Source organism: Cynocephalus volans, chromosome 15, assembly GCF_027409185.1.
Source record: "Cynocephalus volans isolate mCynVol1 chromosome 15, mCynVol1.pri, whole genome shotgun sequence".
Taxonomy (NCBI): Eukaryota; Metazoa; Chordata; class Mammalia; order Dermoptera; family Cynocephalidae; genus Cynocephalus; species Cynocephalus volans.
Window position 1 is genome coordinate 18,278,056 of NC_084474.1, and position 25,210 is coordinate 18,303,265.

General features: G+C 39.2%; 1 protein-coding gene across 1 annotated transcript in view; it reads left to right on the forward strand.

The window, feature by feature from the left end:
• Positions 1-2,195: 2,195 nt before the first annotated feature.
• The window catches only part of RAB2A (RAB2A, member RAS oncogene family), an 85,397-nt gene continuing 62,382 nt past the window's right edge, over positions 2,196-25,210 (forward strand). Inside the window, exon 1 of the mRNA XM_063079343.1 lies at positions 2,196-2,502. Coding sequence (XP_062935413.1) covers positions 2,457-2,502 — 46 coding nt within the window. The 5' untranslated portion in view covers positions 2,196-2,456. The remainder of the gene's footprint in view (positions 2,503-25,210) is intronic.

Here is a 25,210-nt window from a genome sequence, read left to right on the forward strand (position 1 = left end):
TGGATTTTATGGGCTAAATAAAATGTTTTAAATGAGGTTTACCTGGTTTTTATTTATACCCTATATTGCTGGCAAGAGGATTTAAGAGAGCTCATAGATTTAGAAGAAATATAACAGAATATTATGAATTACATGTATTAAAAAAAAGTCAGAGACACAAAGTAGAGCCAGGAATAGAGCTGCTTTTAAAACATGAATTCATACAGTGATAATGCCTTTACTCCTTCAAGGTAATTTCTAAAAATTATGCAGCACTATGAGGGGTATGTATTAAGCATACATTTTTCATAATTTACAAAGTATTTTTGTACATATTATCTTATTTAATCCTAAATTGACTTTGTGAGGCAGTTATTATCCTCATCTTCCAGATAAGGAAACTGAGGCAAAGAGAAGCACTGAAAACCAAGTCCTTGCTCTTTTCATTACATTATACTGCTATGCAGCAACTGATCATTACAGTTCCTGTGCACTAATAAGGACAGGCTGAATATTCCTAATCTGAAAATCCTAAAAGCTCCAAAATCAGATATTTTTTGAGCAGTGACATGTCGCTCAAAGGAAATTCTCATTAGAGCATTTCAGATTTCAGATTTTCAGATTAGCAATGCTCAACCAGTATGTAATTCTGCAAATATTCCAAAATCCGAAAAAAAAAATCTGAATTCTGAAACATTTCTGGTTACAAGAATTTCAGATAAGAGATACTCAACCTGTAATGCATTTCAGTTCTGTGCAAGAACATACATTTGACACCTGTGACCCTGGCATTTTCATTAGAGAAGGATTACTACCTTCTTTATAGGTGGCTTTAGATCTAGAAGTTGAGTAGACATAAAACTAAAGGACTTCAGGCTTGGAACAGCCCTTTTAAGTTAACACTTAACTCCTTCTTTATAGTTGAGTGCTTTATAGATGAGTGCACTGATGTTCTGAGAGGTCAAATGAGTTGTCACTATCATCCCATCAGTTAGTGGTGGGGCCAAGACCAGAAGCCAGGTTTCCTAAATTCTTTTCTTTACACCATACTGCCTCTATAGCTTTATATCCATTTCTATGATTTTTGTTACATACCCAATTCTGAACTTCTTTGCCTTCACAATTTCCCTTGTGTCTACTGGGGAAAGTTCTGTATGCATACTGGCATGGCACACAAGGCCCTTCATGACCTGACATGAAGTACCTAACTTTGTACTCTACCTCCTCTTCCAAAACCTGTGCTCCTTTAGAACAGGTTCTCCCTGTAGTCACTACAAAACATAGTATGTATTCAATAAATACGAGTTGAATGGATACAAAAGTCACTAGTTTTTCCTTTAACAGTACTTTCCAACGAGTAATTCATGAACACTGCAAAAAATTTCAAGTTGCATACAACAAAATTCAGTGAAAAGACTTTCCTCCCAACCCATCCCTCCCTTAACACTCGTTGAGTTTTCTTTCAGATTGATCATGCACATATTTAAGTGTATCTCGTGATTTTTTACACATAATAAAAAACACATTTATACCCGTAAGATATAACATATATAAATATAGGTAAATAGAAGTTATATATATGGTTTATGTATAATTTTATGATATGCTATGTAATATATAAATAATACATAATTTAAATATATATTTATACAGAGTTGCCTTGTTTCCACTTAAGTCAGGCTGCTGTTATGCTCTCTTTTTAATTAAGGGCAGCGTAGTATTCCACTGTAGGGGCACACCATACTTTTCCTTCACTGTCCCTGATTTCCAATTTCCAATTTCCAATGCTTCCATTTCTACCATCAAGCCCCCGACCCCAAATGAAGAAATACCACCGCCCCCACCTGTCCCCTTGTGGCTCCCTCATTTTCAAACACCTTTCCACGAGCTCAGCAAGGATGGAGCCCTGCGTCGAACACCACCTCCGCCTTCCCATCACGGGCCCCGTGACCCCACCGCCGGGCCGAAGGCCGCGGCACCGGCGCGCGGGACGGCGACTGAACCGAACCCTGCCTCCCTCTTCCAGTGTCTCCGGACCGCCGATGGCGCCCCCTCAGACGTGACCGAACGCTCCACACCCGGCAACGCCCGGCCTCGCCCGGCTGGGGCCGACGTGGTTCGGGGCGGGGCTCCGGCGGGGCGGGGCTCCAGCCGGCGGGGCGCGGCCGTGGTGCGGGGCTCCTCCCCTTTCCTCCGGCGGCCCTGGCGGCTGCAGCACTTCCGGGTCGGCGCGGAGGCGGGGCGGGGGCGCAGCGGCGGCTGTTATTGTTCGGCTGGGCTAGGCCGGGCGCTGTCTCCCTCAGCGACGCGAGTGTCAGTTTGTCCGGCTTCCTCTCTGCCCCTTACTCCCGGTGGCTGACGGCGGCGGCGGGCGGGGCTTGGCGTTTCGAGGCTGAGCGGCGCCGCGGTGAGGGGTGCGGAGGAGGAGCAGTAGCAGGAGGAGGAGCCGTGTGCCCTGGCACCGAGCGGCCGCGGCCATGGCGTACGCCTATCTCTTCAAGTACATCATCATCGGCGACACAGGTGAGGGCCCCGGGCGCGGCTGGATGGGTGTCGGCGGCCTCCGGGCCCGGGCTGAGGAGCAAACGGCGTCTGGCGGCGGCGCGGGCGCGGTCTCCGCCCTGCGCCTCCCTCCCGGCCGCGCCGCTGCATTTCCGCAGTGCTGGAGCTGGTGACGTGGGCACTGCGAGTCGCCGCGGCCTGCCTGCCTGGCCTGGCCCGGTCCGCCGCCCCCTCCCCGGCCAGCCCTGCAGCTGCGGGCCGCGGCAGCCGTTTGCTGCGTCCGATCCGGGAAGTGTGTGACAGGAGGGGAGGCCCAGCCCGGGGTCGTCAGGGTGACTCAGGTGACTGCACCCTGTTCCCAGGGCCCCTCACCTTGGATCTCTTTGCGGATCCTGAGAAAGAGAGAAAGGGGGCCGAGGAGAGAAGATGATGATGGGACCGGGGTCTTGGTTTTCCTGATCAATACCACTTTCTCCGATCTGCACGCATCTGCCAAGGCCTGGACAAGGCGCTCCGTGGTGTGGGACAGCCTGCTGAGGAGACCTTATTTTTATTTTTATTTTTTTAATATAAATTTTTTTAACACTTTCAATTCCCACGTCAGAAAAAGTCACATCCCATTATTTGACGGCTGGAGAATCCTTTTCAGGGTCCTTAAAGCATGAAAGAGTTCTGTCGACTTTTGCCGTGTGTAGACCGGGGTTATTTGATAGTAATGCAAGGCCATTCAGTGCTCTGGGTGTGTGCGTATGTGTGTGTATGTTGGGGGCGCTGATTTTTCAGATGTCAAGTCCGGGGTCACAACTGCTAATTTCGAGGTGAATTCATGTCCATTTGGAGCCGAAAAATTTTGATTATTCTTAGTTAAAATAACATCCTATATTTCACAGATAAGCGAACAGTCTCATTGTAAAATATTTGTTAGTACCTGTGATTTTGGCATTACTTTGAATCTAATAATAAACCTCAGGCTTGTTCCAGGTGTTACAACTATTAGTACACCAGAGTCTGATTTCAGTGGTGATTCTTGCACAATTTTGGATCCTTTGCACAACTTTGGAAATGTAAGCAGCAGCTTGTGGTTGCACTAATGATGTAGCAGGTTCTATAAGTAATTAGCAAAGCATATTGATTGCTGCCTAAAGAAAAACTTTCTGCTATAGATATGGTTTCTCAGCAATTGGGGGGTGGGGGGGAATTGGATGGTTTTCTGTGTAAAGTCCTGGGTGAAGCAGTGCTTTACAAATGTTTAATAGCAAGTTTATACCCTTAGAAACTTGCTGCGGTATGTTTGCAGGGAGGAGGAAGAAAGGTCCTAACTCCTAGCAACATTTGATTTAGGCTGTAAAAAACGATATTGGAGAGGGATGTCACATTAAGTATAATATGAGTGGTTTGAGAAATAGAAGACTGACTGTGGTCACTTAAGTGACTTAGCTCTCTTAGTAGTGAGGATTCAAATTAGACTTTGCAGGTTGCTTTCTTTAAGCTTTTTTAATTGAGGATCTAAAGTAAGTAAAGTATTGTGCAAGGAATAGTGGGGCTACTAATATTAACAAGTTGGTGCTCTGTTGTCTTGGAATTTGCCCTCATCCAAAAACAGTCCCCACATAGTTCAAAGGGAGGACACTCCTTTCTTGCCATTGCTGCTGTTATGACCTAGTTCAGGATTGAATACTTAACACTAGACTGTCTACTGCAGTATTTTCTCCCCACTCCAATTCAGCCAGTATAGTTTACTGTCAGTTTTATCTTCCTAAAACAAGGTGTCAAGATGCTGCTCCTCTGCTCACTCACATATTTTAGTTTGACCTTCAATGAACTCCATATTTTATTCGGTATCTACTATTGTAGCCTTCTTTCCCACTGTTCTTGCTTCTGCCAGTGAGGCCCATCTGTGGTTTTTCCTGGGCCCTGCTCCTTCCTCTGCTTGAAGTGCCTTCTTCCACAGTCTCTCCCTGTGGAAATTCTGTCAATCCTTCAAAGTCTTACCTGGGTCTTCCATAATTCCTTCAGAATCAGCATATATTGAACTCTTATGATTTGCTAAGATTTTCCTGGTATCCTGGCTAGAAGTGAGTACTCCATTTCTGGATTTAATGTTTCTCACTTTGTATCATTCTTTTGATGTTAATCCCAGACTGTTCTGTTTTATAAATTCTGTGTAGGCATGTATATTTGATGATATACTTCTTGAGGGCAGAAAAGGTATTTTTGTATGGCTCTGTGTTTCGGGAAGAGCCTAATAAAAGGTAGGCTCTATACATTAAATTAGTGAACAAGGAGCCAAACAGGCTCTTCCTCTTAGTATACATTAATAACTTAACAGCATTTTTTTAGCCCAGTTCTACCACTTTCTTGCTTACTGAGTATACCCATAGTTGTAAGATACACTCATTGTGGCCCTTCCCAGAAAAACATGATATTAAATCACTAGTGTGAGATTCATCTTGATTTTTTAAAAAGTCATAGTGCGAAAGCATGCATGTTAGAAGGAAGGAAATCACTAATTTTCCTGTCTCTCACTTTCTCTAGTCTATAAAAGTCATTCATACCCTTTTCTTCTCTCAACAGTACGTAAGACAAAATGAGGATAAGTGTGAAAGTACTTTGATTTCCCAAAAGGCACCTTGCACGTTTTTCCTTTTCAGAGTTCCCTCTTTCTTAGAAGAGGTTTTTAAAACTTTTACATGATCATGGTGATACTGTTGAACTATTTTCTTACTGTAAGGCCAAATGCAGTTAAATTGTAACTTTAAAATTTTTCATTGGTAATGCCTTGTTTCTGAAAAATCATTTAGAAAAATATGACATTTAAATCTAGATATAAAGAGGAAAGTAGTTTTTTTTTTTTTTTTTTTTTTGGACCGCAACCCTTGGCACGGTGTGGTATGCACCACACTCAGCCAGTGAGCGCACCAACCATCCCTATATAGGATCCAAACCCACGACCTTGGTGCTACAAGTGCCGCACTCTCCCGAGTGAGCCACTGGCCGGCCCAAGAGGAAAGTGGTTTTTAACGAGCCTGGCTTAATATCATAAGCAGATAATTATGAAACATGGAGAGAAAAATTGTAATAAATCTATAATTGTTGTTCCTGAAATTCTGGCATCCGTCTACCATTTTAACCTCATTACTCACTCTCCCTACCTCCCAACCAGGCACACAGTGGCACAAACCTGGGTGTGTTCTTACTTCTATTTGAAATGCCCTTTCTTGGCCCCCCCCATCTCAAGGAAAAAAAAGAAAAGAAAGGTGAAGTCAAAACTTTTGTTACCTGGCCAACTCCTTTCTTTTAAGATGGTAACAAACTCCCTGTTGCATTATATTAGCCTTCTCTCTTCCCTCAGTCTCTGTTCCAATCCACTTCCTCCCCACCCCACTTGGATTTTAAATAATCTTTTTTTGTTGTTGACCTTGTCTGAGATGTAAAGGTAGGTCATTTAGTGTCAGAGATTTTTAATAGATAAGTGGATGGGCCCTTGGGGAAGGTGCTGCAAGGCTTTACGGAGGAAGTGATGCTTGAAGTGAAATTAGAATGATGAGTATGGATTTGCCAGAAGGGCAAAGGGGGATGTCTGGTAGGTAGTTGGCAGTATTTTACGTGTTTGCAGCTCAGGAGAGTGACCTGGCTTAGACATCTGGGAGCTAATAACATATAAGGGAGTCCTCATTATCTGAACTTTTGAAATGTGAGGTTTTGTAGGGAAGCAAAAATTCTTATAATATGAAAATATTTGTTAATAAGTTACCACTTTAAGAAATTAATCCCTTTCCAAACTTTCTTTTCCGTTTATTCCCATCCTCCTGCTTTGACATAAGCACTTGCTGATTATAATATAGTTCAAATTACTCGCAAACTGAAATTACATATCATGCCAAAAAATGCAAGCCTTTGTTTATTTGATGAAAATGATTTCGGAATATTGGTTTACATGCAAAATCATTGACAAATAGGGATCTGGGAGAGTTGTCCTCCTGGAGTTAAGTAGGTGGTGATCGTTCATTAATTAATATTGATAGAGAAAAAAGCTTGGATGTGATGGTACAGAACATCAGTGTTTATGCTACAGATGGGGAAAGTAATCAGCAAGGAATACTAAGAAGGAACCAAAAGAGGAAGAGACACCTGGACAGTACAGTGTCACAGAATCCACAGAGGAGGCAGATCCAAAAGAGAGTGATCACTAGTGTCAAATGCAGCAGAAGTCAGGGACTGCTAGTTAACATGGTAGGAAGGCATTAGTGCTTTGCCACTACTGTTGGACTGAGAAGTGAACAAGGGGGAGAGAGCAAGTTACAGAAATGTAAGGTATGGTTTCATTTATGTTTTTTAAAAAAAAATTATGGATTTTTTTTATATACCTTACATTGTAAATATATAGAGAAAGTCCCAAAGACATTTACTTCTGAGCAGGAGAGTAGAATTGTATGCTTGTATTGGAAGAGCTGGTATTGGTGAAATGGGACTTTTTATTTGTAGGGTTCCTCCCACTTTCTTTTCTTCCTTTTTTCTACATTTTAAGCAGTATCACGTATAGTATTGGTGCTTTTGAAAAAAGAGATATTGTTAAGTTGAGGCATAGCATGGACTCTTATTAAAGACTGAGTGTGAAAGGGAAGGAAAGAGTGAGAGGTTTAGACTTGGTTGCAAGATCACATTGGCTGAGTGTGTGTGTGTGTGTGTGTGTGTGTGTGTGTGTGTGTGTTTGAACACATGTATACTTGTGTGTATATATTTTAAGATCAGAGAGACTTGAGGTTGAAAGATTGAAAGTAGAGGAAAGAGGGGAGGAGCAAAATCCTAGAGGATTTGGGGGAAGGAATGAGATGAGATTCTCTTGCTCTTTAGAGTTTTAACAGAAGGAAGACTTCTTCCTGTAGGAAACTCAAACTTTTTTCACTAGATTTTGTAAATTACCTAGGGTGTTTGTTTAAAAAAAAAAAAAAAGATTCAGTGATCCAACCACCAGAGATTTTGATTCACTAAATTTGAGGTGGAGATCATTGTTGCAAAACCTATGCCTAGAAACACTAATTATTTTATTTTACTTTATTTTATTTTATTATATCAGCAAGTTTCTTAGAGTATCTTTAGAAAACAGTGAAAAATCAAACTGGAAAATTCAGAGGCAGAAAAATTCTGTTAAAGTTTTTTTGTTTTAATTTTTGTTTTGGCACCTGGCCAGTACAGAGGTCGAACCCTGGACCTTGGTATTGTCAGCACCACACTCTAAAGTTTTTGTATTGTAAGATATATCATGCATATTAAAGAATGTATATAATATAAATGCATGGTTGAATAGTTTTAAAGAATAATAATAAATACCCGTGCTAAAGGATTGCACGTCCTTATTTCACTCCTCTCTCTTTTAACCAGATTTCCACTAGGTTGAATTTTATATTAATCTTTCCCTTGGTTTTCGACATTATTGTATCACTTGTGCATCCCTAAACTATATTTAGTTTTGCCTGGTTTTAGATGTGTTTAGCTGTTTCAGTTATCAAATGGGAGCTGAAACATACCTTTCAACATGATCTAGAATTTAGGTGATATGCTTCTGTTATACTTAAATTTCTGCTTTACACATATTATTTGTAGTTAGTCTTTTAAGATTTTTGACTCTTTCCTTTTCTCTTTGCCTCCTATTCCTAATTCAGTTTATTTGCTACTTCTTCCCTGTAATATTTATATTGCTGCTAGGACTTTATATTGAACCATAGAGACTGTTGGCCCTGATGTTCTCATTCCTTTTTCCCTTTCTTAACCTCCCCTGGTGAACTCTCCCTCATCTCAAATAATGCTCCTCTTCCTTCTGGGTGTTCTTGCTCTTTTTGTTCGACTCCATTACTGCTCCAGCATGAAAGTAATTTTCTCCTTTATCTCCCCCCATTGCTCCAACTCCCCCATTTTATCTCTCTAGCTCTCCTCTTGCAGTAGCCAGTAATTTTGCTGTTTTATTTGAGCAGATCTTGATTTTGCCAGCTCAGCTGTTTTTTCCTCTCCTTCTGGCCTAGCTGTGCTTGCTCCGTTTTGTTATTCTCTGCTCATCCTCAGTCTGTGAGGCTGTGTCCTTTGCTACAAAAGGTGCAACCACATGCGTTCCTCCTTTGTCCGCTTCCTAACATGTTTTTTACATGAAACTTTCCCATTTGATTTCATCAGCTTTGTTTATTTGCAGATTTTAAAATACTCTATTTTAGCTGTTATTCTTCACTTGTAAGGATGCCAAGCAAAAAGATGCTAGATTCCCTCTGCTGTCATACATAGGTAGTCACCCCCTTTTAATTCCTGCTGTTTCTCAACTCAGACTACTTGGGTCTTGTCTTCAGAGATGCTGTTTTAGTAGCTTTACAAGTGAGTCCAGGTCATCTGTATTTTTAAAAAGTATTGTTTGTAGTGGTACTACTATAACATTCTTCTACTGGTCAGTCATGGGCCTTTTTTGCCTCTTTTTCTAAAGTTTATTCTTCTTTTTCTACTGTCAAATTTTCTGCTTTCTGGAATTTTATGTAAGTAATCCCTAAGGTGTATCCAGACTGAATTTATATGGAATTCCCCATAACATTAGCTTTAGGCACTATGTCTGTGTAGTGGATTCTCATGGGGAATCCTCCACACTTTTTATAGTTCCTACACAATATCAAAGGGTTATCTTTTGATCCTTCAACAGATGTATAGAATTACCATTTTACAGGTGAAGACACTGAGCTATGCCATTTGGGGCAAATTATTATTATTATTGTTATTATTAGTTTGGGGGGGGGGTTCTTTTTTTTTGGCAGCTGGCCAATAAAGGTATCCCCCTGACCTTGGTGTTATAACAATGCTCTAACCAACTGAGCGGCCAGCCCTCGGGTTAGATTATTTTACCAACAGATAGAAGAAAGACCTAGGTCTGTCTGACTCCAAGGGCCATGACCTTAACTATAGAGTGGTCTGGCCATTCCCCTTTGTCCTTCCTTCCCCTACTTCTTCTGAGTTTTTATATTTCATAACTATGATGTAGTTTTAAGTTTCTCCCAGTTCTCTCTTCAAAATGTTCCCAATTTCAGGTGTAGCTGGCAGATACTGTGTTTCTTGCCAAATCTGCTGGAGAAAGGGAGAAAATGAACATTGATGGCTGGATGCTGCAGCCAACTCCTTGAAGGCAGGATGGTTCCTGGCACTGTTCGTGCTTCAGTAAATGATGAATGTGTACTAGGTAGGCTCTGCTGGGTAAGCTGCATGTATTGACTGATTTATTCTTTTTTGTTTCAAAAAGGATTTAAGGGCATTTATGTAAAATTTTTCACAGCTTTTTAAAATGTAAATGATAGGAAGAGGGTATGTATAGTTGCCTGTTGCTACCACAACAAACCAACTGAAACTTAGCAACTCACCCAACACAAATTTATCTTACAGTTCTATAGTTCAGAAGTCTAACCTGTCTTACTGGGCTAAAATGAAGGTTTTGGCAGGATTGGGTTCCCTTCTAAGGAGTCCTTACTTGTTCTGGTTGTTGGCAGAATATAGTTCCTTGCAGCTGTGGGACTAAGATCCTGTTTCTTTGCTGGCTGTGATCTAAGGACTTTTCCCAGCTTCTAGAGTCTACGCACATACCCACATTCCTCAGCCCATGGCCCCCTTTCTCCATCTTCGAAGCCAACAACAGTGGGTCACATCTTTCTCATGTCCCATCTTTCTGACTCTTCTTGGGTCATCTCATCTCTCTCTGGTCTAGGAAAGGCTCTCTGCTTTTAGGGACTTGTATGATTAGATTAGGCTCACCTGGATAATCCAGGATCATTTCCCCATCTCAAGGTCTAATCCTAATCACATCTGCAGAGTCCCCTTTTGCCATCTAGGGTAACATATTCATAGGTTCCGGGGATTAGGGTGTGGACATCTTTTGGAGGGCATTATTCTGCCTACCACAGTGGGCTAAGGAGCAAATGGTAGAAACAGTAAGGTGAAATCAGAAAGGACATTAATTGCCGAAGTGTATGATATGAAGTTGTGTACACCTCTTTGAATGAAGTGGGCACTATATTTAGCAGTAAGCAGTGCAAAGAAACAATCCTGCTTACTTACCCTAATTGTAGTATCCGTTATTTTTTTTTAAAGTATGTATATTTATATATTTAATAACTCCTGATATTGAATCTTGAAATAAATTCTTCTTCTGATTCCTCTTAAAAAGAATATAGCATAATGTGAAAAGAATGGTTTTATACAACTGGCTTTATTGGGCATTGTCTGTAATGGCATAACTCATTGAATCTGAGCAGAAATGTCTGTGAGGAAGCCTCCATTTTATAGGTGAGGAAAGGGAGATTAATTGTTACATCACACAGCTACTAGCTGACCAAGCTAGAATTTGAACCCAGGTCTTTCTGACTCCACAGTCTATGGTCTCCCTCATATCATATATATTTCTTCATTCCCATAAATTCCAAGTCAGACCTCTTCTTTTGGCTTACTGACTGCTTAATCTGTTGAGTTGCTGTGGGAGTACATAGTTCCTCAGTTCCTTTTACTTAAATAAATAGGACCTCCACTCCTGCAAAGCTGGGCAGAACTATCCTATATGATAGGGCTGGCTGGTTAGTGCAATTGGTTAGAGCGTGGGGTTATAACACCAATGTCAAGGGTTCAGATCCCCATACCAGCCAGTCCTGTACTGACCAGCCGCAAAAACAACTAGAGTAAAGTCCTTTTTCTGCTATTTACCAGCTACGTGACCATGGGCAACCTATTTACTCTTCCTGAGTCTTGGTGTCCTCATCTATAAAATGGGAATGAATAAATGAGATCATATGGGTAATAGTGACTTAAATAAGAAATGGTTAATATTTCATCTTCACTTTTTATCCTGCTCCTTTGAATGTTCCTGTAATTTCCTCATATGCATTTGAAAAACTAACCCAAATTTGACCAGTGCCATATAGTGTCTGAGTGATGCTGATCATAGCAAAAATAATTTCTTTTGCCCTCTATGTGTCCTAGTACATTAATTTCCACCCCCCTACATTCCTGCTTAGCTTGCTCATTAGTAGCCAGCTGATACTTTGAGGAGTCTGCCATCCTTGACTCTAATTTTTTCTTTCCTGGCCTATGTTGGTGTTTTCTTGTACTTCAAACATTTATTTGCTTGCATCTAGATGTTTTATGGAAAGTTCCTTATGTTATCAAGATTGTGTATCAAGATTCATTTTATTCCAGGTATCTATATTTTTAGAAGTACATGACTGTCCAAGTAGGTAAATGATTGAGAAAGACTCAGGGTTTTGTTCTGAGAAGGACCCATTTGATTACAAGGAACAAAAATCCATTCCAGCTAGCTCAAAAAAAAAGGGATCTGTGATAAGAATTTAAACAGGGCTAATAGGAATCCCAGAACTATGTAAGCAGAACTTGGGCAACTGGATACCCTGAAATTTTTGTTTTCCTTTCATGACTTCTTTCTTGACCCTTGAGATATTTAGAAATATGTGTTTGGATTTCTGAGTGTGTTTCTTTTTTAAAAAATCTTTTATTTATTTCTCACTCTATTTCACTTAGAAAATGTAGACCATATGTATTGATTCTTTTTTTTTTTTTTTTTTTTTTTTTTGGTGGCTGGCCTTGTGCTGGTGATTCTTCAACATTTGAGGCTAATTTTGTAGCTGAATATGTGGTCAGTTTTTGTACATGTTCCATATGTGCTTGAAAAGTATATTCTTGTGTATGTGGTGGGTTCAGATTTTCATACATGTCCATTAGAGCAGACTTGCAATTTGTGTGGGTCATTCATATCTTCTATATAGTCTTGTCTACTTCATTTTTGAGTTTTGGGGAGAGATGTCAAAATCTTCTATTATAACAATGGATTTTTTTTTTTCTTGTAGTTTTGTCAGATTGAGTTTTTTCCTCCATAAATTTGGGGACTGATTTGTAAGATGCGCATGGGCTCTGGAGTCATAAGTCTTACTGAGGAGTTATTCCTTTGTCGTTAAGTTTCCCTCCACTTCTTACTTAGTATAGTTTTTGGTATTCAAGTGTTTGATATTAATTCTGCATATTAACTTTTGGTTCATATTTGCCTAGTATGTACTTTTTCATCCTTTTTTTAAAAATTAGTTTTGTTTGTTTGCTTGTTTAGAAAATAAACATTACAAATATAGTTCAAGCCCCTTTTATACCCTTCATGTCTCTTCCCAGAGGGAACTGTCCTGAATTTAGTGTTTATTAATCCTGTGAAAGTTTCCATACAATGCTACATGTATGTTATGTATGTATCTGTAACAATACTCAGTATTTTATGTATATTTTTTCAAATTTGTATTAATGGAATGTTACTATACTTCCTCTGAAACTTTTTTATTTAACATTATTTTGAGGAATTTATCTGTAGTAATACATTTTGCTGTATTTCATTGTTATTAATTACTTTATTGATTTAATTTTAATTATGGTCTGTTGTTGGACTATGCCACACATTTCCCCCATTCTTTCACTTATGGGCATTTTAGGGATCTTTATTTGTTGTAAAAGATGGTAGGTACTGCATGGATTATTCTTGTGCCCGCCTTGGTGAACTGTGTGCTAGAGTTCTAGAAGTATACTTTGCAGTGGAATTGTGGATGGAAGGTGTGTACATCTTCAGCTTTACTAGTTAATCTACATCACTCTCCAAAGTAGTTATCAGTTGACTCTCATTCTATTTCTGAGTTTAAGGCTTGTGCTTTTTATGTAGCTCATTGCTATATTTTTTAAAAATTCAACCTGAGAATCTGTATTTTAACAGGAGAACTTACTTATTAATGCTTTCATATGTATTGTAATCATTGATGAATTTAGATTTATTTCTACTGTAAGGTACCACCTTCATCCAGTCAAATGGGCAGGGATCAAGGCAAAGATCATAGTCATGCCCTTTTGCTATGAGCTTTTGGGTGGAGGCAGGCACATGTCCTGCACAGGAAGCAATTTGTGGTAGTCAGATTTCTCAAACATGTGTAGTGTTACCTATTCCTTGTAGGACAACGTAGAGTCTAATGGAAAGAGGATACCTGTCGCTAACTTATTTGCGCACGTAATTTAAATTCCTGAGTTTTGGGTTTGTAAAACAGATACATTATCTGCCTAGTATACCCTGTAGGGTTGTTCACCAAAGCTCAGGGTTGTTCTTTTTCCAACTTTACAGCTCTCTTTGCAATTCTATTTGTTTCCTTCATTTATTTACAGTTGATATGTCAGTGTAAGTTGTGTATTCATGCTTGCTCTGCTACCCACAGCATTATTAAAATTGATGGGTGACTCCCTCCTTTGCATTTATCAGTGTTTCACAGTGACTACTATGCTTCTAGGAGGTGAATAATGTATTATTCCAAGTCCTCTCTGGTTAACTTTTTTTTTTTAATTTTTTTTTTTTTTTGGCTTTTGGCTTTTGGCTTTTGACCGGTATGGGGATCCCAGCCCTTGACCTTGGTGTTGTGACACTGCTCTGACCAACTGCACTAACCGGCCAGCCCTCTCTCTGGTTAATTTAACTTAGATAGCACTCTTGAAAATTTTCCAAGAGCCTGATATTTGTAATTAGAATATCTTTTTTGTTGTTGTTGTTATTTTATTTTGTCGATATGCAATGTGGTTGATTATTGTGGCCCATCAAACCTCCCTCCCTCCTCTCTCTCTCCCCTCCCACCCAACAATGTCCTTTCTGTATGCTTGTCGTGTCACCTTCAAGGAATTGTAATTGTTATGTCTTCTTCTCACCCCCGGGTTTTTTTTTGTTTTTTTTTTTGTGTGTGTGTGTGTGTGTGTGTGAATTTATTTATTTTTATCTCCCACCAATAAGTGAGAACATGTGGTATTTCTCTTTCTGTGCCTGACTTGTTTCACTTATATAATTCTCTGAAGGGCCATCCATGTTGTTGCAAATGGCAGTATTTCATTCTTTTTTATAGCTGAGTAGTATTCCATTGTGTAGATATACCACATTTTCCATATCCACTCATCCGATGATGGACATTTGGTGTGGTGGTTCCACTACTTACTTGTGACCTTGGTAAAGTTCAAACCTCTTCAACTTCAGTTTTCTCATCTAGAAAAAACAGTAATAATGCCTGGCTTACCTACTTCACAGGATTTTTGTGAGCTTGAAGGAAGCAATAAGTGCAGGTGCCTCTTAAGCTGAAAAGTGCTTTATTAATAGTAATGTCTTAGGGGTAATTTTTTCTATTTATTGAGCATCCTGAATTAAGTTAGTAGGGAAGGTCTTGCCTATAGAAAAAGCTATTCACTGTGATGACTGCAAACTGTAACTACTTGAGTTGATGGAAACAAGATTGTGTTAACCACAAAATAGCAACTCTCTGATCCTGATGTCTCCTGGACTCAATAAAAGAAGTCCTTTTCTATCCACAAGATGTCCTCGTGGGCCACTTGAGATTGAGAAGAATATCAAGAAGGAGGAGCTGTTTTTCATTAGTCTTCAGGAGAGAGACCATAAGACCATTAGACATCTTCTACCTTGATTTCTTCTACATCAACTCTTGGTATCTTCTGGTACCACTTGAATAATTTCTCTCAATTTTGAACCTCTTTGAGAAAAGTCAGTTTTGTACATCTACAGAGGTTCTCAGTATAAATGAATCTAATGATCAATGGTTATCTTATCTCTTTAGGTAAAGTATTGGCTCAATTTTAACCATTTAAAAGGGCAAAGTAAAAGTGCTCATGTCCCAAATCACTTGTGATAGAAGATTTACTTGATATGGAAATTAATAAATAGCAAAATGAGTTATCAGTTACAGATTGAAGCCATAATAATTGTATGAGCTGATTCACCAGTTCTGTAAATAAGGGTATTTGTTACACTTTTTCAGGGTAACCTTGGGTATGAGGTGAAGAAATTCTATGCTTTCACAGCAAAGTGGATTTTTAACTTATAATAACTGTACCCATAAAGGTCTGCCTTTGTAGGCAAACTGGAGGGAGCATGCTGCTATATGCAGTCCTGGATTTTTTTACATTTAACATTAGCAAAAACTTGGATAAAGTCCAATTTGGTTGAAAGAGCTAATGTATAATTTGGATTTTAACAGATAGAATCCAAAATGACCTTGATAGGCAGAATGATTGGCTAAATTTAGCAAAATGTAATTAAATAAAAATGAAGTTAAAGCCCGTATTTACTTTAAAAGCCATACAAATACAAGATGGTTAAATACAAGCACATATTTAAAAACAAAGTTTTATATAACTTAATTCACAGAGTCTTATATGACTTAATTCACAAAGTTTTATATGACATGATTCAATAAAGCCAACAAAACAATAAATGCCATGCTAAGTTAGTAAAAGTATAATGTACAGATAAGGCAGATACTAGTTCTACCCTGTCAGGCCTCAACTGCAATTCAGTTATAGAAGCTCTTGTTTCAAAAGGGACATCTACAAACTGAAGGTTATGCTCAAGAGACCAGTAAGGATGAGATGAAGCCTATATCAATCATGACATTTTAGGAACAGCTGAGTAACTGAAATATTTTAACCTGAAAAAAAGAGAGAATGCTTAAAAGAGAATATAATAATAACTTCCAGATACTAAGATGACTGTCATATAAAAGAGAGCTTAGACTTCCTCTTCCTGGCTTTTTGTAGGCAGAACCAGGACCACGAGTAGAACAGGAATAGGTTTGAGCTCCCTATGAAATGGAAAGGGCTTGTTAATTGGTGAGTTGGTTTGTACTGGAGCTACTCAAGCAGGAGTTTGATTGACACATATTAGGCTAGGAAGATGGAATTTAAGCAAAAGGTAGGTGGGTAGAGTTGATTATATTTTTTCTTCTTTTTCTAAGAAATTTAAGGTTCTGTTGTGGGCAGTTCCTGTGCTAGAGTTAGAAAAATGAACCAGAGTATTTGGGGAGACCAATTTGCCACAATAGTTACAAGAAGATGTAATAGAGATATGTACAAAGTACTAAAGGAGCATAGAGAGGATTCTTTGTAACTAAAGTGAATGGTTCATATGATTCAGACTTTAAGTAAACATTTGTTGAGCACTTACTGTATGCTGAGTACTGTACTGAGAGTACTATATGTTCTCACAGTAATCCTAGTAGGTAACTATTAACTCCATTTTACAAATGAAAAATTAGGTGACATGTTCAGACTTGGTCTAACTTGTTTGAGTAATTTCTCACCTAATAATCCTGTAGAATCAGTTTTTGCTCTTGCTCCTATGTTAATATTAGTTATGTGAGAAGAACCGAGCTGAGCTCCTTACACTTCTTTATTTTGGCTTAATGACTTCACAACAGTAACGTTTTACAAAGTATGGCAGTAAAAGATTTTTGTCAGGATTGGAGGGTGGGGGTCATGTGGGGAAGCAGCAGTGGTAATTAAAACTAAAGGAATCGTGGGACCATACTGTGAATTGTGTGACATAGTTAAAGGGTTGGGTTTTTTTATCCTCTGGACAGCTTCAAAGAAGAAACATTATTCCCCGTTCTCTAAATGGGGTAAACTTCTACCCTTAACTCAGATTTTCTAGAGTCATTAATGAGCCCCTTCCACTATTTAACCTTCTCCCCCCCCCTCCCCACCCTTGGCCTTTTTTCCCCCAACTTTAAAGTTTCCTTTCTTGGAGAATTTACAGGAGAAATGGAAAAATCATGTGGGATTTAAGTGTGAATATGTGAATTTTCAGACTTAGCTATGAATAAGTATTATTAAAAAGTACTACTGAATCTACCACGGGATTCTCAAGTGTAAAAAATTTTTTAAATTAAATTAAAAAAATATAAAGTACTGTTGAGTAGTATTCTTCAGAGACTTTTGTGGGGGAAATAGGAAATCAGAATCTTCAATTTCATAATGTATTATTTTACTTTCAGGCTTCCTTGTAATTTTCTTAGCAGACCAACATTTAATGTAGCTAGAAGTTTTGGTGGTTATTTAAATGCCACGTCGCTGTGGAGGTAGTATGACAAGGTCAGTAAGAGTGTTGCTTGTATAATGTTGATGTTAAAATAGATCCTTTGAAAAACATATATCTTTTTAAAGTTCCTCTTTACATTTTGCATGTGGAAGCATGGTAAACAATGGCTTATGTATCCTTCCAAAAATTTTCTATGCATCTATAGGCCTGTGTGCCTCTGTGTGTGTGTGTGTGTGTGTGTGTGTGTGTTGTGTCCCATTCTGACCAATAGAATTATACAGTGAGTACTGTTCTGCACCTTTATTTATTTATTTATTTATTTATTTATTCATTCATTCATTCATTCATTCATTCATTCATTTTACTTAAGAGTAAATCTGATGCCTGGGGTACTAGTCAAGAGCTGAGGGCAGCCCCCTCTGCCTGGAAGCAGGCAAGAGAGCATGCCCGAGGTCCTAGGTAGTAGTGAGGGCAGCTTCCTCTGCCCAGAAGCAGGCAAGAGAGCACACCCATGGTCCTCATCAGGAACCAAGGGCAGCACCCCCCCCATGAGAAGCAGGCAAGAGAGTGTGCCGAAAACACCACTTCTGTGTGGGTGGTCCAACACAGCCATGGCTGCTGCAGAAGTGGCTCAACATCACAGCAGTAGCCACAGCCACCACCATGCAGGCGGCCCGCCAGACACTCGATTACATTGACACAAGGTGAGTCACCAGCAAAGACATGAAAAAGAAGAGTACATCTCTCTCCTCAAAGCCCACTCCACAGTAATAGAAGCAACTGCTCTACCAGATGACCAGACATCAACTTAGAGATACTAGAAATATGCAAGGCTGGGAAAATGTAACACCACCACGAGAATACAGTAATTCTCAAATACTAGACCCTATAGAACAGGAAATTCTTGAAGTGACTGGAAAGGAATTTAAAGTAATAATCTTAAGGAAACTCACCGAGATATGAGAAAACTCAGACAACATAATGAAATGAGAAAAAAAATACAGGATACAAAGCAAGAAATTTACAAAGAGATTAATACCTTAAAAATAATGTAGCAGAATTGATGGAACTGAAAGATTCACTCAATGAAATAAAAACACAACTGATAGCTTAAGCAGCAGGCTAGAACAAACAGAAGAAAGAATTTCTGATCTTGAAGATAGTCTTTTTAAAATAACCCAGAGGGACAAAAATAAAGGAAAAAATAATTTTAAAAAATGAAGAAAACCTAAGAGAGCTAGTAAACAACCTTAAGTACACAAACATTCAAATCATGGGTATTCCAGAAAGGGAGGAGAAAGGTAAAGACATGGAAAACCTATTAAATGAAATAATAATGGAAAACTTTCCAGGTATAAGGAGAGACACAGATCTTCAGATCCAGGAGGCTCAAAGATCCCCAAACAGATTTAACCCTAAAAGATCCTCTCCAAGACACATTATAATCAAACTGGTGAAGCTCAAAGACAAAGAGCGAATCTTAAAAGAAACAAGAGAAAAGCATCAAGTCACCTATAAGGGAGCCCCTATCAGACTAACAGCAAACTTCTCAATAGAAACTCTATGGCCCAGAAGAAAATGGGATGATATATTCAAAATATTAAAAGAAAAACACTTCCAGCCAAGAATACTATACCCAGTGAGGCTATCTTTCAGAAATGAGGGGGAAAATAGTGTATTTACCAGACAAACAAAAACTGTGGGAGTTTACCACCATACAACCAGCCCTGTAAGAAATCCTCAAGGAAGTCCTACATCTAGAATCTGTAAAACAATAATTACTACCATGAATACATAAGAAAGAACAAAACCCACTGGTAGAACAAAAATGCAAACAAGAAAGAAAGAAACTAAATCTTACCACCACAAAAAACCATAATGACAATATAATCACCTCCTTTATTTCTGATTTTAGTAATTTTATTCATCTCTTTTTTTCTTCATCAGTCTAGATAAAGGTTTGCAAATTTTGTTGATCTTTTTAAGGAATCAATGTTTGGTTTTGTTGATTTTCTTTACTGTTTTTAAATTCCCTATTTCATATATTTCTGTTGTAATCTTTATTATTTCCTATTTATATTTGCTTTTGGTTTAGTTTGTCCTTTTTCTGTTTTCTTAAGGTAGCAGTTTACATTACTGATTTGAGATTTTCCTTATTTTTAATATAGGTGTTTACAAGTATAAATTTCCTCTAGGTAAAAAAACAAAAAAACAGAAACCCTCATGTTAAAGCTTAATCCCCAGTGTGACAGTGTTGGGAGATGGGTCCTTTATGAGGTGACTGGATCATGAAGGTTCTGCCCTCATGAATGGATCAATTCATTCATGGAGTAATGGGTTGTCATGGGAGTGGAATTTGTGGCTTTATATAAAGAGGAAGAGAAACTTGAGCTAGCACATGAACACACTCGTGCCCTCTCACCACATGATGCCCTGTGCCACCCCAGAACTCTGCAGAGTGTTCCCACCAGGAAGAAGGCCCTCACCAGATGCACCCCCCAAACCTTGGACTTTTCAGCCTCCAAAACTGTAAGAAATAAGTTCCATATCTTTATAAACTAAAACAAAACAAAACACAAAGAGTAAATCTTGGGTGTCTTTCCACATAGAAATCTATCTCATTTTTTAAAAGCTCCTGCATGGCTGAACCAGAATTAGTTTAATCAGTTCCTGATTCTGTTAGTTCAGGTCTGTGGTAGCAAACAACAGAAACTGACTCTGGTAATTTAAGCAGAAGATTTTATTGGAAAGATTGGATGTTTCAAAGAATTCATAGGAAGGCAATAGAATGAAGCTTGGAAATGGGCAAAACCAAAGAAGGCAAGACATAACCAATTTCCTGTTGTCAGTACAGCCTGCTTAAGAAGATGCTGGGCACATGTCACTGGACTCTACTGTGCTCTCATCTCCACTTTAGCCACCATGATTGATCGCCCCTGATATTGCAGCATTCTTTCAAGATTCCAAGTTCTGGTCAAGAGCATCCGACTAGCTCAGCCTAGGTCAGATGTCTCTGTCCTAGTTGCAAGGAGCTCAAAGAAGAGTGCTTTGATGCTAGGTTGCCAGAAACAACAAATGTCCACCTATACCTGTTGATGAATATTGTTATACATGGTGCTGCTGTTAGCTTTCTTGTGCATTTGTGTAAGAAATAAAATTTCTGGGTCAACTGGTATTTGGTACTTACATTTTGCATTTTGATAGATACTGCCAAATCACTTTCCATTAAAAATATGGATTTAGAAAGCATATTTAATTTAAGTTTGGTATATATTTCATGTACTTAAACGCAGGCTAACCTCAACATTAATTGTGTAGACTGATGCCTAGTCTGTGTTTGAGAATTTAGCAGTTTGATTTTGTTACTGTTAACACATTATTCATTTGGCTCTTATTAATTTAATCTAGCATTTGCATGAATTAGTGTTTGCTAACAGCTTTAACTTTGATACAAACCGTTTATTTCGTACATATTACTTAGAGATAATACATGGTAAATTTATTATATAATAATATTGTACATTTACATCCAAACACCTCTGTCAATAGCATCATGAAAAAAATCCTCTTCAACCTACTTAAATGAAACGTATACCTGAGATGCTGCAGTTCTTATTTGGAATCTTTGCTTAGGAAAGTGATCAGGAGAAACCAGGTCAAGATGGCGGAAGAGGAGAGCTGCCTGCCGCTTTTCCGCCACCAGTAGAAGCAGCCTGAGGCCCACGCCAGATGCAGCTGTAGCAGAATCGGCACAAAGGAGCAGCTTCGAAAGGGTGTCTTTACCCTGCCAAGAACCGGGAATCTTCCCCCAACCCCACGCGCGCGACCTGCCGGTGCGTCACGGTCCGCGTCCAGGCCGCAGCTGCAGACGTGGAAACATGGAGGCCTGAGCCGGCGTGTGTCACCCCATGCTGCAACGGTGACCACGGCTTCTGAACCCCCGCCCCCACCCGCCGTCCCTGGAGCTAGAAGCGAATCAACTGGCAGCCGAGACAGGGAGACGTCCAGCGGGAGAGGCAGAAGCTCCACAGAGACCACACGCCCTGCAGGCCGCCACTGCCTGATCCAATAGGTAGGCTTCACCGCCGCCACTGGGCTTCATTCCCAGCCCAGCCCAGTGCACACAAGCCAGGAGACATCCGGCAGGGGAGGCGGGAACTCCACAGGGTCCACGCTGCTGCCGCGCAAGCCAGCAGCAGGTAGGCTTCACCGCTGCCACCCGGCTCCATCCCAAGCCCGGCCTAGTGTGCAGAGAGCAGGGAGACATCCTGCAGGGGAAGGGGAAGCTCTGCAGAGACCACACGCTCTGCGGTGCCTCGGTGCATCCCAGCAGCCTGGGCCAGAGCGCAGAGAACAGGGAGTCACTGAGGTAGCCATCCCAAACTGGCAACCACAGCAACATCTTAGTCAGTCAATAGTGTCAAACCTGTGGACTGTGAAACCCCCTGCCACAGTGAATAAACATCAAAGGAAAGATACCAGAAATACGAAAAATCAAGAAAGTAAACCACCAAAAGATAATAAATCTCAAGCTCTAGATCCTATAGAACAAGAAGCCCTTGAAATGACTGACAAGGAATTTCGAGTGATAATTCTAAGGAAACTGAATGAGATACAAGAAAACTCAGCTAGACATCATGATGAAATGAGGAAAAGTATACAGGACCTGAAAGAGGAAATGTACAAGGAAATCAAAAAATGTAGCAGAACTTGCCCTGAAAAAAAATGTAGCAGAACTTGCCGAACTGAAGAAGTTATTCAGTGAAATAAAAAACACAACGGAGAGTTTAACCAACAGGCTTGTGGAAGTTGAAGAGAGAACCTCTGAACTTGAAGATGGGCTGTTTGAAATAACACAAGCACACAAAAAGAAAGAAAAAAGAATCAAAGACATTGAAGAAAATCTGAGAGAGATATCAGACAACCTTAAGCGCTCAAATATCCGAGTCATGGGTATTCCAGAAGGGGAGTAAAAAGGAGATTGCATTGAAAACATATTCAACAAAATAGTGGCAGAAAACTTCCCAGGTATAGGAAAAATCAAAGATCTTCAGATCCAGGAAGCTCAAGGATCTCCAAACGTATTCAACCCAAAAAGGTCTTCTCCAAGACATGTTATAGTCAAATTGGCAAAACTCAGAGACAAAGAGAGAATCTTAAAAGCTGCAAGAGAGAAGCGTCAAATCACCTATAAGGGAGCCCCAATCAGGCTAACATCAGACTTTTCATCACAAACCTTAAAAGCTAGAAAGGAATGGGATGATATATTCAAAATACTAAAAGACAGAGATTGTCAGCCAAGAATACTCTACCCTGCAAGGCTATCCTTCCGAAATGAAGGGCAAATAGTATATTTCTCAGACAAACAAAAACTGCAGGAGTTCACCACCACACGACCCCCCTTAAAAGAAATTCTCAAGGGAGTACTGGGTTTGGTTCCTGAAAAATAACTACCACTGCCATAAAAACCCAAGGAAAATCTAAACCCGCTAGTATAATAAAAATGTCATTTATGAAGAGAAAACAAACAAACAAAAAGGCTATCTACAACCTAAGGAACCAACAAACACAGAAACCAAACAGTAAATCAGAAAGCAAGGAACAAAAGACACCTAAGACAACCAAACAACCAATAAAATGCTAGGAATAAATCAACACCTTTCAATAACAACTCTTAATGTAAAAGGCTTAAATTCCCCAATCAAAAGACACAGACTGGCTGACTGGATTAAAAAGGAGGACCCAACTATATGCAGCCTTCAAGAGACCCACCTCACCCATAAAGACTCACATAGACTAAAAGTGAAAGGATGGAAAAAGATTTACCATGCAAACAGAAAAGAAAAACGAGCTGGAGTAGCTATTCTTATATCTGACAAAGTAGACTTTAAACTAAAAACCTTAAAAAGAGACAATGAGGGACACTACGTAATGATAAAAGGACTGATCCATCAAGAAGACATAACAATCACATTGTTGGGGGGGGGGGGAGAAGGGAGGGAGGTTTTGGTGATGGGGAGCAATAATCAGCCAAAATGTATATCGACAAAATAAAATTTTTTTTAAAAAAAGACATAACAATCATAAATATGTACGCACCCAATGTTGGAGCAGCCAGATTTATAAAACAAACTCTATTAGACCTAAAGAAGGAAATAGACACTAATACCATAGTAGCAGGGGACCTGAACACCCCACTGTCGATATTGGACAGATCATCTAGGCAAAGAATCAGCAGAGAAACACAAGATCTAAACAATACTCTAGACCAATTGGACTTGGCAGATATCTACAGAACATTCCACCCAACAACCTCAGAATGTTCATTCTTCTCATCAGCACATGGATCATTGTCCAGGATAGAGCACATATTAGGTTACAAATCAAGTCTCAACAAATTCAAAAAAAATGGAATCATCCCATGTATTTTCTCATACCATAATGGATTAAAACTAGAAATCAATAACAAACGAAATTCTGGAAACAATACAAACACATGGAAATTAAATAGCATTCTACTTAATGACATATGGGTCCAAGAAGAAATCAAGCAGGAAATCAAAAAATTTATTGAAACTAATGAAAATAATGATACATCATACCAAAACCTGTGGGATACTGCAAAAGCAGTATGAAGGGGGAAATTTATTGCATTGAATGCTCACCTCAGAAGAATGGAAAGATGGCAAGTGAACAACCTAACACTTCACCTTAAAGAACTAGAAAAACAAGAACAATCCAAACCTAAAGTTAGCAGACGGAAAGAAATCATTAAGATCAGAGCAGAACTTAATGATATTGAAACCAAAAAAACAATACAAAAGATCAATGAATCAAAAAGTTGGTTTTTTGAAAGGATAAATAAAATTGACAAACCATTAGCATGGCTAACAAAAAGAAGAAGAGAGAAGACTCAAATAACAAAAATTAGAAATGAAAAAGGTGATATTACAACTGATTCATCTGAAATACAAGGAATCATTCGAGACTACTATAAACAACTATATGCCAACAAATTTGAAAATCTGGAGGAAATGGATAAATTTCTGGACACACACAAGCTCCCAAAACTGAGCCATGAAGACGTAGAAAATCTGAACAGACCAATAACAATAAAGGAGATTGAAGCTGTTATCAGAAAGCTCCCAACAAAGAAAAGCCCAGGACCAGATGGATTCACAGCAGAATTTTACCAAACATTCAAAGAGGAATTGACACCGATTCTTTACAAACTATTCCAAAAGATTGAAACAGACGCAAATCTCCCAAACTCATTCTGTGAAGCAAACATCATCCTGATACCAAAACCAGGTAAAGATATAACCAAAAAAGAAAACCACAGGCTGATATCCTTGAGGAATATAGATGCAAAAATCCTCACTAAAATACTAGGAAACAGAATACAGCAACACATACGTAAAATTATTCACCACGATCAAGTGGGATTCATCCCAGGGATGCAAGGTCGGTTCAACATACGCAAATCAATAAATGTGATACACCATATTAATAAAGTCAAACACAAGGACCATATGATCATCTCTATAGATGCTGAAAAAGCATTTGATAAAATTCAGCACTCATTCATGACAAAGACCCTCTATAAGTTAGGTATAGACGGAAAGTATCTCAATGTAATTAAAGCCAAATATGGCAAACCCACTGCCAATATCATCCTGAATGGGGAAAAGCTGAAAGCTTTTCCTTTAAGAACAGGAACTAGACAAGGATGCCCACTCTCACCACTCCTAGTCAACATAGTATTGGAAGTACTAACCAGAGCAATCAGAGAAGAGAAGGAAATAAAGGGCATCCAGA